This window comes from Gossypium hirsutum, chromosome D03 (assembly GCF_007990345.1).
Source record: "Gossypium hirsutum isolate 1008001.06 chromosome D03, Gossypium_hirsutum_v2.1, whole genome shotgun sequence".
NCBI classification, from domain to species: domain Eukaryota; kingdom Viridiplantae; phylum Streptophyta; class Magnoliopsida; order Malvales; family Malvaceae; genus Gossypium; species Gossypium hirsutum.
In genome coordinates this window covers 52,345,569-52,363,460 of record NC_053439.1, presented here as the reverse complement: position 1 = coordinate 52,363,460, position 17,892 = coordinate 52,345,569, and the positions used below count along the sequence as shown (strand labels likewise).

The window sequence follows — 17,892 nt, the reverse complement described above, 5'->3', positions numbered from 1 at the left end:
CTAACTTTGAATATCGTTTTTATTTTGAAAACCTTTGAATCATAAAAAATAATTTTAATGTTTTGATAGAATCAAAATATTTATTTTTAAATAGTATGATAAGATATTGATGCATATATATACATGTATACAAAAATGACAAAAATAACAAAATAAAAAAAATTTATACAAAAAAATAAAAATAAAATTATAAACATAATATACTAGTAATTTTTTAAAAAATATGGATATATATGCATATATAAAAGAGATTTGAAAGTTATATTTATAAAAGTGTCGAATAATGTAGTTATATATATACATATTATAAAAAATATTTGGACTATAAGATAGAGAAAATATATAAGTATTATAAAATACGAATATATATGCATACATATGTACATAAAGCTAAGAAAACTAAAGTAATAATAAAATATATGATATGTATATAGTATATATATTTACAACATTTAAGAAATAAAAAAAAACGTGTGTTAATATGCATATGCGGTAAGTATAATAATAAAAATATATAATATAATAATAAACTAATAATAATTCAGTAATAATAATGTAATATATAAAAAACCCAAAATAGCAAATTAAGGATTAAACTAAGAAACAACAAAATTTGAGAGCTGAATTTGAAAATAAAAACAAGAAAAGGAGTAATTCAAAACATGCGCAACAGGGGAAGGACTGAAGGAGTAAATTACCCAAAAAACACTGCACAGCAATGCGCAACATTGGATTAAATCAAAACATTAACAATATTTCATGGAAAAATTTGAAAATAATAAAAAAACAGTGATTTTGAAAACCATAAAAAATGAAGGGCCTAAATTATAAATAACCCATCAACTTAAAATCAAACAAAAACCCCCTTTTAAAACCCTAAAAAGAACATTTTCTTTCTTTCTTTGACATTGCGCCGTAATGTTCTCCTTCTGCCCTCCTCTGCTCCTATGGCGATGAAACAAAGGAGCTTCAACGACGCCACACCGGTAAGTTCCCTTTACTCCCTTCCTCGTTTTGTTTATTTGTTGTTTTTTAGAAGCAAAAGAAAAGAACTAAAATAAATTGAAAAAAAAACAGTAAAGGAACAGAGAAAAATAAAACCAAATCCCACCTTCAAAAATATTTTTCTGTATATTTTCTTTTTGATTTCGGTACAAAAAAAATTTTGCTCCCCATTACAAAGATCGATTGGCCTTTATATGGTCGAATCAAAAAAACAAGCCCTCGAAAACTTCCCCCCATTTACATTTTTGTCATATTTTCTGCCATTATCGATTGTTTGTTGCATGTGTATGGAAAACGTGCGTTGTGCGGGGCTACTGGACGTGCGAGCAAGAACGTGGAGCAACGGGACAGTTGCTGCGACATGAGGACGTGTGCGGCGTTGGGAAAACTGCCTGGGGTTTCTGCTGATCTTTGAACTTTTTAGGCCACTCTGTAATTGGGCTAGGGTTAATGGTTTGGTCTTTATTGGGTTCAATTGGTTAATGGGTTTAGGTTATTTGTAAAAATGGATTATGTATTTATTTGGGCCCGGGCAAAAATGGCCTATTATAGATGGTTTTAGGGTTTCCACTTTAGGGTTTGGGAATTTGTGTTTAATCTTGGATATTTTAGAATATAAATGTAAATAATATAAATATAAATTAATATTTACAAAAATATATCAAAATGGGTTAAATCCCAAAAGCACACATGAACAATGTTTTATTGTTCAATTGTATACATTAACTTTTAATTAGTTTGATCCAGATATTGTAAAATAGCTTACATAAATATTGATATAATTAAAATAATTTTTTATTTATATTGCATACAAAATATTTAAATTTATTCAATATAAAAAATACATTGATGTATTTATTTTTTAGAATTTGTAATTATTTTTTAAAAATACATTACTCTCCTTTTTTTTATTATTTATTATTTTCTCTCTAATTTAAAAATGAAATTAGCGGCGTGTTTATAAACGCCACAAATGTTACTCAAAATGTTAGCAAAACATGATCGTTTTGTTCTTTGCTTTTGGTGGCGCTTTTTTGTAAACGCCGCAAAAAGTGTATTATGAGTTAAGAAACTGCGTCGTTTGGAATTGTTTATAGTGGCGCTTTCCTTAAAGCGCCGCAAATATGTTTTAAGTTTTACATAAAACGGTGCCGTTTTTCGTATACAGATTGTGGCGTTTTTGAAAAGCGCCACCAAAGGTAGACATTAGCGGCGCTTCAGTAGAAGTGCCAGAAAGTTTCTTTCTGGTATAAACAAAACGGTTTCGTTTTACCTTATCTACTAACGGCATTAGTGGCGCTAGGATAAAAACGTCGCAAGCTTGCATTCTCGTAAGACGCTGTCGGTTTTTATTCCTGTATTTCATTTCAACCCTTAGCCGAAAATGCTCATTTTTGGTTCAGTGTATTGCTTTAGTGGCGCTTTTAGATAAACGCCGCAAACATATTTATAAATTTGAATATTGATAGTATTTAAGTATTTATAAATTTGAATATTTAGAAATTTATTAAATTTGTATAATTAAAAACAATATCTTAAATCTGTATCATATTTTTAAATAATATTATAAAAAATGGATAATTTCATTATAAAATATTAAAATTTGTATAATTAAAAATAATATCTTAAATCTGTATCATATTTTTAAGTAATATTATTTTATTAAAATGGATAATTTTATTATAAAATATTAAAATTTGTATAATTAAAAACAATTTCTTAAATCTGTATCATATTTTTAAATAATATTATTGAAATAAAAGGGATAATTTCATTATAAAATGTTAAAATTTTTAATAATGTCATAACATTTATCCAATTGTAATATCTATTAGAAATGAAAATATCTACTGGCGTTTCTACGCAAAACGTCGGAAATACACAATTGAAATTGAACAAAAACGGCGCCATATCGTTAACGAGTTTATTGGGTACTGGCGTTTTTTTTCAAAAAGCCGCAAAATCTGTAGCGTTAGTGGCGTTTTTCTTTAAACGCCACAAAATTATTAAAATTAAATGGCGTCGTTTTGTATGTATATCAATTTTGGGGTATATCCCCGCACCCAGCCCCAAATCCCCTTCACTCAAATCCCTAAGTGTTTCGTGAATGGTCTCCGAATTCCCCCCATCCAATTTCTTCATCTCTTTCATATTCCTGTTTGTTTCTTTCGATTTCTTGCAAAAATACCAATAAAAAACCTTCATACATTCTATTTGTTGGTACGTTTTAACATTATTTGCGGCGAAGAAGACGGAGAACGTCGAGGACCATCATTTAAGGTTCGAATGTCCGATTCTGCATTTTTATACATTGGGTTTTGTGGTATTTGTTAATTTGATGTTGCTTTGTGTTTAGGTTGCTTTGTGATTATATTTTGTATTTAAAGCTTGCATTTTCTTGTTTTTGTTAAATTTATTGTTTGTAATTTGTTGATTACCCGTTGAATGAACTGAAATGCGAGTGTTCTCTGTGTTTAGGGTTTGTTCGGGGCTTTCATTTCTGTTCATCGCAATCAAGGTACTATAATGCTTTAATTTCTTTTATATTGGGAATGCGCACAATGCTTTCTTGACGGTGTTCAATGATTTTTAGGGTTTTGGGAAGTTTAGGGTCTTCTCTGTGTTTAGGGTTAGTAGGATTGTTGATTTTTAAAAACACATTACTTCTTATTCTGTTTTGGCACAACAGTTAAGCATATGAGTTTGTGGAGTTGATAGATTTATGTCGTATTGCACATTTAAGCATGGTGTTGATTGGCACAGTTTCTTCAGTCTTCTCGTATTGCACATTTTGAATGTTAAGCATATGAGTTTCTTCACTTGGGTTAAACATAAACATAAACTGAACAAAATTATAATCTTTGAAAACTATGTTAAGCTATGTTAAACATTTTGAATGTTAATCATAGTTTTGAATGTTAAGCTATGTTTTGAATGTTAAACATTTTGAATGTTAAGCATATGAGATTCTGCACTTGAATGTTAAGCTATGTTGTTTAGATTTAAATTATAATCTTTGCAAACTGAACAAAAAAATGATGCACAGTTAAACATAAACCAAACAAAAACAGTTTAGTTAAAGACTGAACAGAAATTAAGCAAATGTTTCCTATTTGTTACTGATTAACAAATTTATTTAGAAGGATTGTGGCAGAAATATGTATTTAGTTTGACGTGCTTTATTTTATGTCAAGTTTTCTGAATTGGTTTTTTTGTATACTGCATTGTTCTGCATGTAAGAGGGTTGGACAATTCTGATTGTCCTAATCCTTGTTCGTTTTGTTCTTAAACAAGTTTTCTTACATGGACTTCTCATCAGCTTTGCCATAATAAATTATATGGTTTTGAGACTATTTATTTATATTTTCAGCATATTTAATATTATTGATATTATATTATTTATTTATATTTTCAGCGTGTTTATATAAACATCTGAGTTGTTATAACCCGCAGCAATTTATTTATATTTCTATATTTATATTTTCAGCGTATTCGAAATTATATTCATTGAAGAAACTGATGAGTTTCAACTCTCTAAAATGAATTTTTTTTATTTAAGCTCTTTAAGATTTTAAAAATTTTAAATTAATAAATATAAAATTGCACGTCGACTTCTCTTAAAAATGATAAAAATTTGATTTAATCCTTTTTTGTTAAGAAAAATGCCATTTTAGTTTATATTTTAAAAATGATAAAAAATTGATTTAACAATGTAAAATTATGAATATTTTAAATTATTTAAATAATGTTCAGTTTTTTGGCACTTTCGAATTAAATTTTCTATCATATAAGATAACAATGTAAAATATTTAAATAATGTTCAGTTTTTTTGTTAACAAAAATGTCATATTGGTTTATATTTTAAAAATGATAAAAAATTGATTTAGTCCTTTTAAAATTATGAATATTTTGACTATTAAAATTTCGAGATCTTCTAAAAAATTTTTTTGACTTCGCCTCTATAAATATACCATTTTTAATATATATTAGTTTTTCTAAATTTAAAAATTAATAAAAATAAAAATATTGTAGGATTTGAACTTGAACTAATTACATTAGTAAAATTTTTAATTTACCACTCAACTAAAATATTATTTAAATTATTTAAATAATGTTCAGTTTTTTTGACACTTTCGAATTAAATTTTCTATCATATAAGATAACAATGTAAATTATTTAAATAATGCTCAGTTTTTTTGTTAAGAAAAATGCCATATTGGTTTATATTTTAAAAATGATAAAAAATTGATTTAGTCCTTTTAAAATTATGAATATTTTGACTATTAAAATTTCGAGATCTTCTAAAAAAAATTTCTGACTTCGCCTCTATAAATATACCATTTTTAATATATATTAGTTTTTCTAAATTTAAAAATTAATAAAAATAAAAATATTGTAGGATTTGAACTTGAACTAATTACATTAGTAAAATTTTTAATTTACCACTCAACTAAAATATTATTTAAATTATTTAAATAATGTTCAATTTTTTGACACTTTCGAATTAAATTTTTTATCATATACGATAACAATGTAAATTATTTAAATAATGTTCAGTTTTTTTGTTAAGAAAAATGCCATATTGGTTTATATTTTGAAAATGATAAAAAATTGATTTAGTCCTTTTAAAATTATGAATATTTTGACTATTAAAATTTCGAGATCTTCTAAAAAAAATTTCTGACTCCACCTCTGTAAATATACCATTTTTAATATATATTAGTTTTTCTAAATTTAAAAATTAATAAAAATAAAAATATTGTAGGATTTGAACTTGAACTAATTACATTAGTAAAATTTTTAATTTACCACTCAACTAAAATATTATTTAAATTATTTAAATAATGTTCAGTTTTTTGACACTTTCGAATTAAATTTTCTATCATATAAGATAACAATGTAAATTATTTAAATAATGTTCAGTTTTTTTGTTAAGAAAAATGCCATATTGGTTTATATTTTAAAAATGATAAAAAATTGATTTAGTCCTTTTAAAATTATGAATATTTTGACTATTAAAATTTCGAGATCTTCTAAAAAAATTTCTGACTTCGCCTCTGTAAATATACCATTTTTAATATATATTAGTTTTTCTAAATTTAAAAATCAATAAAAATAAAAATATTGTAGGATTTGAACTTGAACTAATAATATTAGTAAATTTTTTTATTTGCCACTCAACTAAAATATTATTTAAATTATTTAAATAATGTTCAGGTTTTTGACACTTTCGAATTAAATTTTCTATCATATAAGATAACAATGCAAATTATTTAAATAATGTTCAGTTTTTTTTTTAAGAAAAATGCCATATTGGTTTATATTTTAAAAACATAACTTAATTACATGATTATCACATCTTACATAACTTACATAGCTTAATTATACTTAACTTACATAACTTACATACACAACTTACATAACTTTCATTATACACATACATAACTTACATATAATACACAACAATATTGAACTTACATAATTTTCATAATACATAACTTACTTAATTTTCATAAAAAATAACTTACATAACTTACAAAATTTTCGTAACCTACATAACTTATACAATACACAACTTACATAACTTACATCATTTTCATAGTACATAAGTTACATAATATTGAACTTACATAATTTTCATAATACATAAGTTACTTATTTTTCATAATAAAAAACTTACATAACTTATATAACTTATACAGTACACAGCTTACATAATTTTCATAATACATAACTTACATAATTGATCATAATACAGCACTAACTTAATTCACAACTTACATAATATTCATAATACATAACTTACATAATTTTCATAATAAATAACTTAATGCATAACTTACATAATACATAACTTACATAACTTACATAGCTTAATTATACTTATTCTTAAATCCTAAACCCGTGCAATTTATTGTCAAGATCAGACTTCAAGAATTAAGAAATGGACCGGTCTTGGATGAATTTGTCAAGGGTAAGCAACAGTTATCGAAATGGAGTACAGACATTTCTAAATTTTGCATTTCAATATGCAAGCCAAGAGAACATGATTCTTTGCCCCTGTAAGAATTTTGTGAACATAAACTGGCATTATCGTGAGGTTGTGTACGAGCATCTAATTGTTGATGGGTTTGTTCGGGGTTATAAACAATGGTTATTTCATGGAGAATGCCCGCCTAGTACTTCCTCTTCAAGGATGGATGTATCTTATTCTGGTACTGCTTACCATCAGTCTGATAGAGGGGATGACATGGAAGGTATGTTGCGGGATGCATTTAATATGCACAATCATGGTGTCCAGTCGATCCCAGCGGACTTTGTGGCTTCTAATGATTGTAATATTGGGAGAAATGCTTTTATCGAACATGGAAGTAGTGTACCTCATGAAGAGCCGAATGAAGAAGCGGCGAAGTTCTACGCGCTTCTTAATGACATGAACAAAGAACTGTATGAGGGATCAAAATTTTCAAAAATGTCTTTCTGTGTTCGTCTTTTTCAATTAAAATGTTTGGGAGGGTGGACCGAAAACTCTTTGACAATGCTGTTAGAGTTTTTGAGAGAAATGTTTCCGTTTGCAAAAATCCCTCAGTCATGCAAAGATATGAAGAAAATGATAAAAGATTTAGGCCTTGGGTACAACAAAATCCATAGTTGCCCAAATGACTGCATGTTGTATTGGGGCGATCGGAGAAGCCAACAGTGCTGTCATGTATGCGGCCACTCCCGTTGGATAAGTAAAAACGCAGAAGATGGGAACGACAATGAAAATGATGCACAGTCAAGAAAGAAGCCAGTCAAGATTTTATGGTATTTTCCGCTGACACCAAGGCTTCAAAGGCTTTTCATGTCGTCGAAGATAGCGGAGTCTATGACGTGGCACCATGATGGACGAACCGATGATGGATTATTAAGGCATCCAGCAGATTCTTTAGCTTGGAAATCATTTGACAATAAATTTCCAAGCTTTGCAAGTGATCCTAGGAGTGTGAGGCTTGGGCTAGCATCTGATGGATTTAATCCTTTCAAGATCATGAGCACTGCGTATAGTACTTGGCCAGTAGTGCTTGTTCCTTACAATCTGCCTCCGTGGATTTGCATGAAGCAATCTTCCCTTATCTTACCTATGATTATCCCTGGGGAGAAAGGGCCCGGGAATGATATCGACATTTATTTACAGCCACTTATTGAAGAGTTAAAACAATTAAGGGCTGGTGTCGAGACATACGATGTGCTGAGAAAGGAGAACTTTAATTTACGTGCAGCTTTGATGTGGACCATTAATGACTTTCCCGCTTATGCCAATTTATCCGGTTGGAGTACTAAGGGTCATTATGCGTGTCCTTGTTGTGCTGCACAAACATGTTCGCAATGGTTGTACAATAGGAAGAAGTTCTCTTACATGGGGCATCGTCAGTGGTTACCGAAAAATTATAGATTTAGATTTTAGAGTTCTGTATTTGACGGCACTGAAGAGTTCAGAGAAGTTCCTTCGCAGACCAGTGGCTTTGAAATCTTGTTTATGTTGGAAGATATGAATTTCATTTATGGGAAGATAAACCAACCGCCAAACACGCAAAGAAGCAGAAGATCAAATCATGAAGCTGATGATGACTCCGATGAAGAGGACGATCCTAATGAGGTGGACTTGAGGAAAAAAAGAAGTATTTTTTTTTGAGTTGCCTTATTGGGAGCATCACCTTTTACGACACAATCTTGATGTTATGTACATTGAGAAAAATGTCTGTGAGAACATTGTGGGTAAAATTTTGAATGTCGACGAAAAATCAAAAGACAATCTTCAGAGTCGACTTGATTTAGCCCGAATGGGAATTCGACCAGATCTTCATCCCAATTCACTTCCGAATGGGAAATATCGGTTGCCGCCTTCTATTTTCTCAATGTCCAAGACGGAGAAAGAACTGTTTTGCATGGTGCTGAAGGATATAAAGGTTCCAGATGCGTATGCATCAAATATATTTCGATGTGTTAGTGTTAAAGATCGAAGATTATATTCGCTAAAATCACATGACTATCACATCTTGATGCAAGATTTACTACCAGTTGCTCTACGATGTTGTATGTCCAAGAAGGTAACGTCTTGTATAATTAAACTATCCAATATAATGAAAGCCATTTGTGGCAAAGTTTTGGATGTTCAAGAACTTCAGAAGGTACAGGATCAAGCCGTTTTGACTTTATGCAACATGGAGAAAATCTTCCCACCTTCCTTCTTCACCATTATGGTTCACTTGATAATCCATCTCCCCCATGAAGCAATTCTTGGCGGACCCATTTTCTATCGATGGATGTATCCCATAGAAATGTATTAATTAAATTTTTTAAAATTTTCCTTCATTCACCTCTATGCCTTTAGTTACAACTTTTGATAATGTTATATATCGTGTTTAGGTTCTTATCCAAATTAAAGTCTTACTGCCGCAACAAGCGATATCCAGAAGGATCGATTGCTGAAGGCTACTTGGTAGAGGAATGTATGACCTTCTGTTCAAGATATTTGGAAGATGTTGAAACAAGGTTGAACAGACCAAATAGGACTGCTGGACTCACGGACCATAACTTCGCCGATACTTATTTGTTCCAAAGTTTTGGAACACCAATCGGCAAAGTTGAAATTGCAAAATTAGATCATTTATCGTGGGTACAAGCACATCGATATGTTCTGTTTCACCATGAATCAATTGAACATTTACGGAAGTAAGTTCTACAAAATTGATAAATATTTATCAAATTAAAAATTGTTTATCTTCTACCAAAGTGAACATTTTTTTAACATAGTGAGTACAAACAAATATTGAGATCTCGTTCGCGCTCCCGAAGAACACAACATCGAGATATCAATAAGTTGTTCACAGAATCTTTTTATGAATGGTTAAGCGAAACGGTATGCAGTTGGAGCTTCCGCTTACAAATAATAATGTTTTCTCATAACATTTTTAATTACTCGGTTTACTTTTCATTCAATAGGTTCGGAGTGGGAAGAACGTAAACGACGAAATTAAATGGCTCTCCTAAGGTTCAGATCGAGTGGTTAAAAGATATAGTGCGTTCCTCATCAACGGAATCAGATTTCATACAAAATATCGCGAAAGGTTGAGAAGAACGCAAAATTGTGGAATAGTTGTTAATTCCTCAATTACAAGTTATGCTAGTGCTAGGGACAATAATCCTGTCGAGGGAAATGTGGAATATTTCGGACTTCTTACTGACATAATTGAGTTGGATTACTATGGCAAATGGAAAGTTGTCTTATTTCGAGGCGACTGGGCCGATGTTAATACTGCTCGTGGAATTAAGCAAGATCAATTTGATTTTACAATGGTGAACTTCGCCCGATTGATTCACACAGGACAACAACTGATAGATGAGCCGTATGTATTCTCATCTCAAGTTAGACAAGTTTTTTACTCAAAAGATCCAACTGATGAGGGTTGGTACGTTGTACTTCATAACATCCCTAGAGACTTGTTTGACATGGGCAGTGGAAGTAGAGATAACATCGACGACAGATCAGAAACTTTGCCCTTTCCAGAACAAAACTTAAACGATAATATCCCTAGTACTAGTGCACAATTTCAATGGGTTCGTCAGGATACAGATGAAGATATTTACGAATAATGATGTAGTAAGATTTTACGATTGTATAATTATATGTAATATCATAATTTAAATCTTGGTCTTATTATAGATTTCAACTATTTTATATGTGTTGTTATTGTTGTAATTAGTTATTAAGTTTTCAACTATTTTATGTGTATTGCAGATAAAATGCCTAAAAGAAAAATTCTAAGGGGAAGCATTGTTCAAAATGATCCAAACTCGACAGAAACAAATAATACTGAACAACAGATAGCAATTGGATCTTCGAATGTTCTGATTACACCTGAGGATCCTACAGAAGTTCAAAGTAATTTTACATTTAATTTACATGAGTGTTGACTTGTAATTGATTTATTTTTCAAATTTTTATATTATAATTTACCATTTGTAGCTGAAAATGGTGGGACGCGCAGAGGTCGAGGACGCACGCTACTTAAAGAGTTATACGAGTTAGATCCGGTCGAGCGTGTCAAAGTTGGACGAAACAGTTTTGGTCAGCCTGTTGGATCAGAAGCTCGACTTTTAGCAGGATACATGGGCATTTTAGCACGAAATGCGAATATGTTGCCTATCAACTACGAGTCATGGCATCAAATGCCCGATAGCAAAAAAAACCAAGCCCTCGATAATATTAAGGTAACAAAATGTTAATGTCATCTGTAATACTTGGGAAATAGTTTCATTTATATTTACTTTATTAACTCGTGTTTTTTGTAGGCGAGGTTTGCTTTAGAGGTCTCGGATGCTTATGTAAAGAAGGCATTGGGAAAAAGATAGAGAGACAATAAAAGTACTTTGAAGAAAAATTCCCAAAAACGTAGTGCTCACAGAACTTTAGTTTGCAAATTCCTTACCCATCAAGAAGTCCTCTTTTGCTCAATTCTACCATGTCATTCTCACTCATATGCCCTAGGTGCATATGCCAAAGTTTAGTAATATCATCATCTGACAAGGAAGAGGATGCGACAGTTACATCACCAGTAATAGTAGAACCCTGCAAAACATATAACTTAGCAGTCTTTCTCTGCTCTTTCATCACAATGAGAGAACCTTTGGAAATCTTCAAAACCCCACTTTCAGCTGTGTATTTGTACCCTTTTGAATCAAGAGTACTCAACGAAATTAAATTTCTCTTTAATTCTGGAACATGTCGTACGTCACTAAGTGTTCTGACAACTCCATCAAACATCTTAGCTTTAATTGTTCCAACACCTGTAATTTTACATGAAGCATTATTTCCCATCAAAACAATACCTTTAGACACTGTTTCGTAAGTTGTAAACCAATCCCGATTGGGACTTATGTGGAAGGTGCAGCCTGAATCAAGGATCCACTCCTCGCTCACTTTAAAATTGTTGACAGAAGCGACTAGAAGTTCACCATCGCTGTAGTCTTCTACAACATCAGCCATACCAGAATTTTTTGGTTGTTTTCCATTTTGATTCGTAGCCTCTCTTTTGATCTAATTCTGTAGCTTATAGCACTTAGATTTAATGTTCCCTTCCTTCTTGCAAAAGTTACAAGTTTTACCTCTATTTGAAGACTTCGATGTACCCTTAGATTTATCGCGAGGATTCCGTTCCTGTGTCCTTCCACGATCATCATCAGCATTTCGGTCTTGTCTCCCACGAACAATGAGACCCTCTCCTTGAGAGTCGATTTTAACTACAAAATGCTTCATCTTATCATACGAGGTTAAAGAATCATAAACCTCATCAACTATAAGAGACTCGCGACTATATAAAATTATATCTCTAAAGGTTGAATAAAATGGGGGTAATGAACAAAGTAGAATCAACCCTAGATCTGTAACACTCCTTACCCATATTCGATGCCGGAATAGGGTACGAGGTATTACCAGAACACATACACTTTTAACCGTATTAAACTAAGTTGTAAAATTTCATCTAAATTAAAACTTTCAAATTGTTATTCTTGAGTCACTAATTAGGGTTTACGTGGCGCAATATACTCACAATCTTTCACTTCCTCGTCGTATGAATTTATAAATTTTTAGTTATTTGTTGATTTCGTCACGAGTACCTGAATTGATCCATATCATTACATATTCTCATATCGTCACATTTTTCCTACTTAACTATTTTAATATATCAATTACTTAATATCTCATAAGCTAAGTGTCACATATACATTATCTATTCATCTCCCATTTAGCTATCAATATTAGCCATAAAGATAGTACAACTTTTCTCTATTCGATGTTAAACCAAAACCTGTTATTTCATTACCAACTAACATTACAAAATATACACCTTATACTAGCCCAAGTGTTTATCCATTCACCCATGACATAAATATATTTTATCTATTATTACCGAATATAGATATGCTTCACAAATCATAATTCACCTCACCTAGTTACCGAATTAATCAATGCAATCTCAATGATGTAATCATCCTTTTAACTTACTTAACCAAGCCAAATCATACCATCATCTCACACATAAAATGACCCACCTATCGTACTTCTCAATTATGTCACTTAATAGACCAAATATACCTAACATTTATCATCAAGATCAATCCACAACCAAAATACATCCATAATCAAAATTACCACACATATATATACTATGATTAAATTTCTTAAACATTTGATCAATTGCTTTTCAATACCACAATAATTCTTTCAATATCAATACGTATTTACCATTCAATTTAACATTTACTGATTATAAGCGGGCATATAACCATTTATACACAATTCATTCATATATTTTATTGTCCGCCTCCTCCTCTCCATTCCACATCCTTAATGTATATAACACACTTAAACAACATTAACTATATTTTCACTGTTTACTTATATGTAAATTCAAAGCTGTCTATCCGAGTCAGAGTCATTAAATTATTTATATCTCAAGCTACAAAGCTTCAAATTAAGATCTGTTAATTTTTCCAGAAACTAAACTCATATATATTCTTACCATAAAATTTTCATAATTTTTTTCTTATCCAATTAGTACAGTTTATTCTTTAAATTCTCCCCTATTTCACTATTCGGTAGTTCTGACCTTTCTTCACTAAAAATTAATTATCTTATTGTACAGAGTTTGGATGACATTCTTGTTTGTTTATCTTGAAAATATAATCTTTCAAGATTTTAAACACATATATTATAACTCATAACTATTTTTTTACAATTTTTAATGATTTTCCAAAGTCAGAACAGGGGATTCCAAAATCATTCTGACCCTGTCTTACTAAAATTTAAATATCTCAAAATATATAACTCTTTTGCTTTCTCTGTTTCTTTTATGTGAAAATATACTCATTTAGACTTAATTTCATATATTATTAAACCTCTAATTCGATTTCCACCATTTTTGGTGATTTTTCAAAGTCACACAACTGTTGCTGTCCAAAATTATTTTGTTGCTAAATTTACTCTTTCATAATTTCACTTACTCTATTTCACTGATCAATGTCAATTTCTCGTCTTTCATGATTTATAATAGCAAATTTAGCTTATTTAATACTCACATTTATCAAAACAGTCCTTGACTCAAACTTTGGCAAAATTATGATTTTGCCCCTAAACTTTTGCATATTTACATTTTTTTTCGAAAAGCTCGAAAATTAAACTTCAACCCTTATTATTATGTTTTATGACATGTTGAACATTTTTCCCTTCTATGGAAACATCAAATTCCCACTCTAACACCTACTTATGAACATTAGGTATTTTTACCGATTATGTCATTTTACTCGTTTTCACTTAAAATCGCCTAGCAAAAGTTGTCTAACATAATTTAAAGCTTCATGTTCTATCATAAAACATCAAAATAAACACATTTCACCTATGGGTATTTTTCCAAATATGAACCCTATGTTAAATTATTGCTAGAATAAGCTAAATTAAGTTACCAGAACTCTAAAAACGTAAAGAACATTAAAAACGGGGCTTGGAATCACTTATTATGGAGCTTGGAAGCTTGAAAACCCTAACTATGGCTTCCCCCTTGCTATACTCGGCCACCATGGAGAAGATGAGCACATTTTGCCATCCTTTTTCCCTTTTTATTTCTTTTTATTACTAAATTACCAAATTGCCCCTAAATCAAAATTTTCCTATTTCACTTATCTCATGTCCATTTTTGTCCATAATTTAACCAATGGTCTAATCATCATATAAAGACCTCCAATTTAAAATTTCATAACAATTGGACACCTCTAACATGTAGAACTCAAGTTTTGTGCTTTTTACAATTTGGTCCTTTTTACTAAATTGAGTGCCCAAACGTCGAAATTTTCAAACAAAATTTTCACAAAATCATTCCATGAAATTGTAGACCATAAAAATATAATAAAAATAAAATTTTCCTTGTCGGATTTGTGGTCCTGAAACCACTGTTCCGACTAGGCCCAAAATCGGGTTGTTACAAGATCTTCCTTATCATACTGAACCTCCATGGCCTCCAAATTTGAGAGAATTTCTTTAAACACTGTCAAGTGTTTGTGCACAGACGCACATTCCTCCAAACGATGAGCATAAAGACGCTGCTTCATATGCAGCTTACTAGTTAGAGTTTTTGACATACATATTTGTTCCAACCTCTTCCATAATCCAGCGACGGTCTTCTCCTTCATCACATCATGCAAAATTTCGTTAGTAAGAACTGCCTGCATCTTTATCTGCCACAATGCGAATCTGGTGTTGTGATCCAACAGCAGAATTTCATATTTCAAAGACGCCATTTTCGTGATTGAGATGAACAACCCAGAAGCTCTGATACCAATTTGTAAAAATAGAATATCGGTAATGACAATATATCTCAAAGAAAATAGAAATAGAAATAAAAATAAAGAACACACAAATTTTACGTGGAAACCCTTTCGAGAAAAAATCACGGGCAGAGGAGAAGAAAATTACTATGTCGAATTCGAATAATTACAAGAGTTAACTATGTCTATTTATATGCTTATAAAACCATATTCCAATAGGAGTGAAACACCTTATTCTAATCAATATCAAATAGATGGAGTTTAATAAGGTTTAAAAAACCTTATTCTAAAATAAATAAAAGAAGTATAATTATATAGGAATTTTACTTTTATTTTATTTTACCACACTATTTTATTTAAATAAGGATTCGGGTCATTTAATTCTAACAGTCTCTTTGTCCACTTTCTTGCGATTTGAGGAACAAAGGATGCAAGAGGAACATCATCATCAATAGCAGCAAAGATAGGGATCGGTTAGAAGTTTTTTAAAATTTTGAGTCAGCATATTTCAACTAATCAACTAAATCAAATTAGTTAGATTAATAATTCACCGAAATATGTTATATAAATATTTTAAATTCACTTTATAAATTCTTGCATAAATTAAATTAAATTAAATTAAATTGAAAATGAATTTAAAAAAAAAACAAAATAAATTACCAAACAGCTATTTTAGTACTATAAATTATGGTCACTTCTTAGTGGGCACTGCACTTACCGGATAAATCTCAGTGTAAAAATTTCCTGGTTTTCCTCACAAAAGCGAAAAAGATGTTCCAAACAGCTTACAGCTTGCTTTCATGGCTGTTGAATGGTGGCAACCAGAAAGATGGATTGTTACCAGCAGCTTTCCCATTTCTGGTTGCCATGTTGGGGCTTTCACTCTGGTACCTATTTCTAAAGGCAAGGAAACCGATGGCTCCATTACCGCCTGGTCCCCTTGGGTTGCCAATAGTGGGGTATCTTCCATTTCTTGGATTCGATAATCTCCATCTGGTCTTTACGGAGTTGGCCGGAGTTTACGGTCCTATCTACAAACTTTGGCTTGGAAACAAGTTAATCGTAGTAATTAGCTCTCCATCGCTTGTAAAAGAAGTGGTTCGTGACCATGATATAGCCTTTTCAGAGCGAGAATCTCCCATTGCTGCACAGATTATTACCTTCGGCTCTAATGATATTGCATTCGACTCTTACAGCAGTCCCAGCTGGAAACACAAGCGCAAAATTCTCGCATCCGATATGCTTAGCAACGCTAATCTTAATGCCTGTTATGATCTACGGCGAGAAAAAGTGATGGAAATGGTGGGGGATGTGTATGAAAACGTCGGTATGCTGACTGATGTCGGTGAATTGGCATTTCGTACGTTAACCAGTTTGATCGGCAACATGGTGTGGGGAGGCGAAATCCAAGGAGAGCAAAGGACTATCGTGGAAAGTCAGTTCAAAAAGATTTTTGCAGAGATAGTGGTGTTTTTGGGAAAACCAAACATTTCCGATATTTTTCCATCGATTGCTTGGTTTGACATACAAGGCATTGAGAGGGGAATGAAGAAAATCTGTCAATCGTTCAATGAATTTTTGGATTCAGTGATTGAAGAAAGAATGAAGAAGGAAACTGGTGAACAAAAATCTGATGTGTTACAGATGCTCTTGGATTTACATAAGAACCAAGATAGCCCTTCATCACTTACAATGAATCAAATCAAGGGTATCCTAGTAGTAAGTTTCTATGTTTTTAACTATCCTATTTTTTTCTTCTTCCTTTTATTTGTTTTGGGTGCTAATGTATTTTAAATTAGAACATTGTGGTGGCTGGAACAGATACTACTTCGGGTTCAACAGAGTGGGCAATGTCAGAGCTGATGCAACATCCAGAAATAATGGAGAAAGTGAAGAAAGAATTAAATGATGTCATTGGGGTAAACAACACTGTTGAAGAGTTTCACTTGCCTAATTTAAGATACCTAAATGCAGTGATAAAGGAAACCTTCCGATTACATCCAGTATTGCCGCTCCTTTTTCCCCGATGTTCAGCCCGATCGCTCACTGTGGGTGGCTATACCATACCAAAAGATAGTAGGGTGTTCCTAAATACGTGGTCCATTCACAGGGACCCTAATATTTGGGACAATCCTATGGAATTTCAACCTGAGAGGTTTTTAAATGAGCCTGGAAAATTAGATTTCCGTGGAAATGATTTTCGATATTTGCCGTTCGGGTCCGAAAGGAGAAAGTGTCCAGGCATTAACTTGGGGGAGAAGATGTTATCTTTCATATTGGCCTCATTGCTGCATTCTTTTGAGTGGAAATTGCCCCAAGACGAAAAGGTTGACCTTTCTGGTAAATTTGGAATCATTATGGGTAAAAAGAACCCTTTACATCTGATTCCCACACCAAGATTAACTAATCTTGAGCTTTACAAAAGAAAATCGTGAACTATTGATAATTGTCCAATTTCTCTATCTATCAGTCATATTTTTCACCTTATGCTAGTTATGTTGATAATTATATTATTTATACTTA

At 31.3% G+C, this 17,892-nt stretch overlaps 1 protein-coding gene and 1 long non-coding RNA gene across 2 annotated transcripts; both read left to right on the top strand.

Moving 5' to 3' along the window:
- The first annotated feature begins 486 nt into the window (after positions 1 to 486).
- On the top strand, positions 487 to 1,725 carry LOC107918650 (uncharacterized). Its single transcript, XR_001690187.2, has 2 exons — positions 487 to 986; positions 1,337 to 1,725. It is a non-coding gene; the product is annotated as an uncharacterized lncRNA (long non-coding RNA).
- A 14,360-nt stretch (positions 1,726 to 16,085) lies between these two features.
- On the top strand, positions 16,086 to 17,892 carry LOC107920266 (cytochrome P450 71AU50). Its single transcript, XM_041090514.1, has 2 exons — positions 16,086 to 17,088; positions 17,169 to 17,892. Exons 1-2 carry the CDS (start codon positions 16,141 to 16,143, stop codon positions 17,802 to 17,804), a joined length of 1,584 nt encoding a protein of 527 aa, XP_040946448.1. The 5' UTR covers positions 16,086 to 16,140; the 3' UTR covers positions 17,805 to 17,892.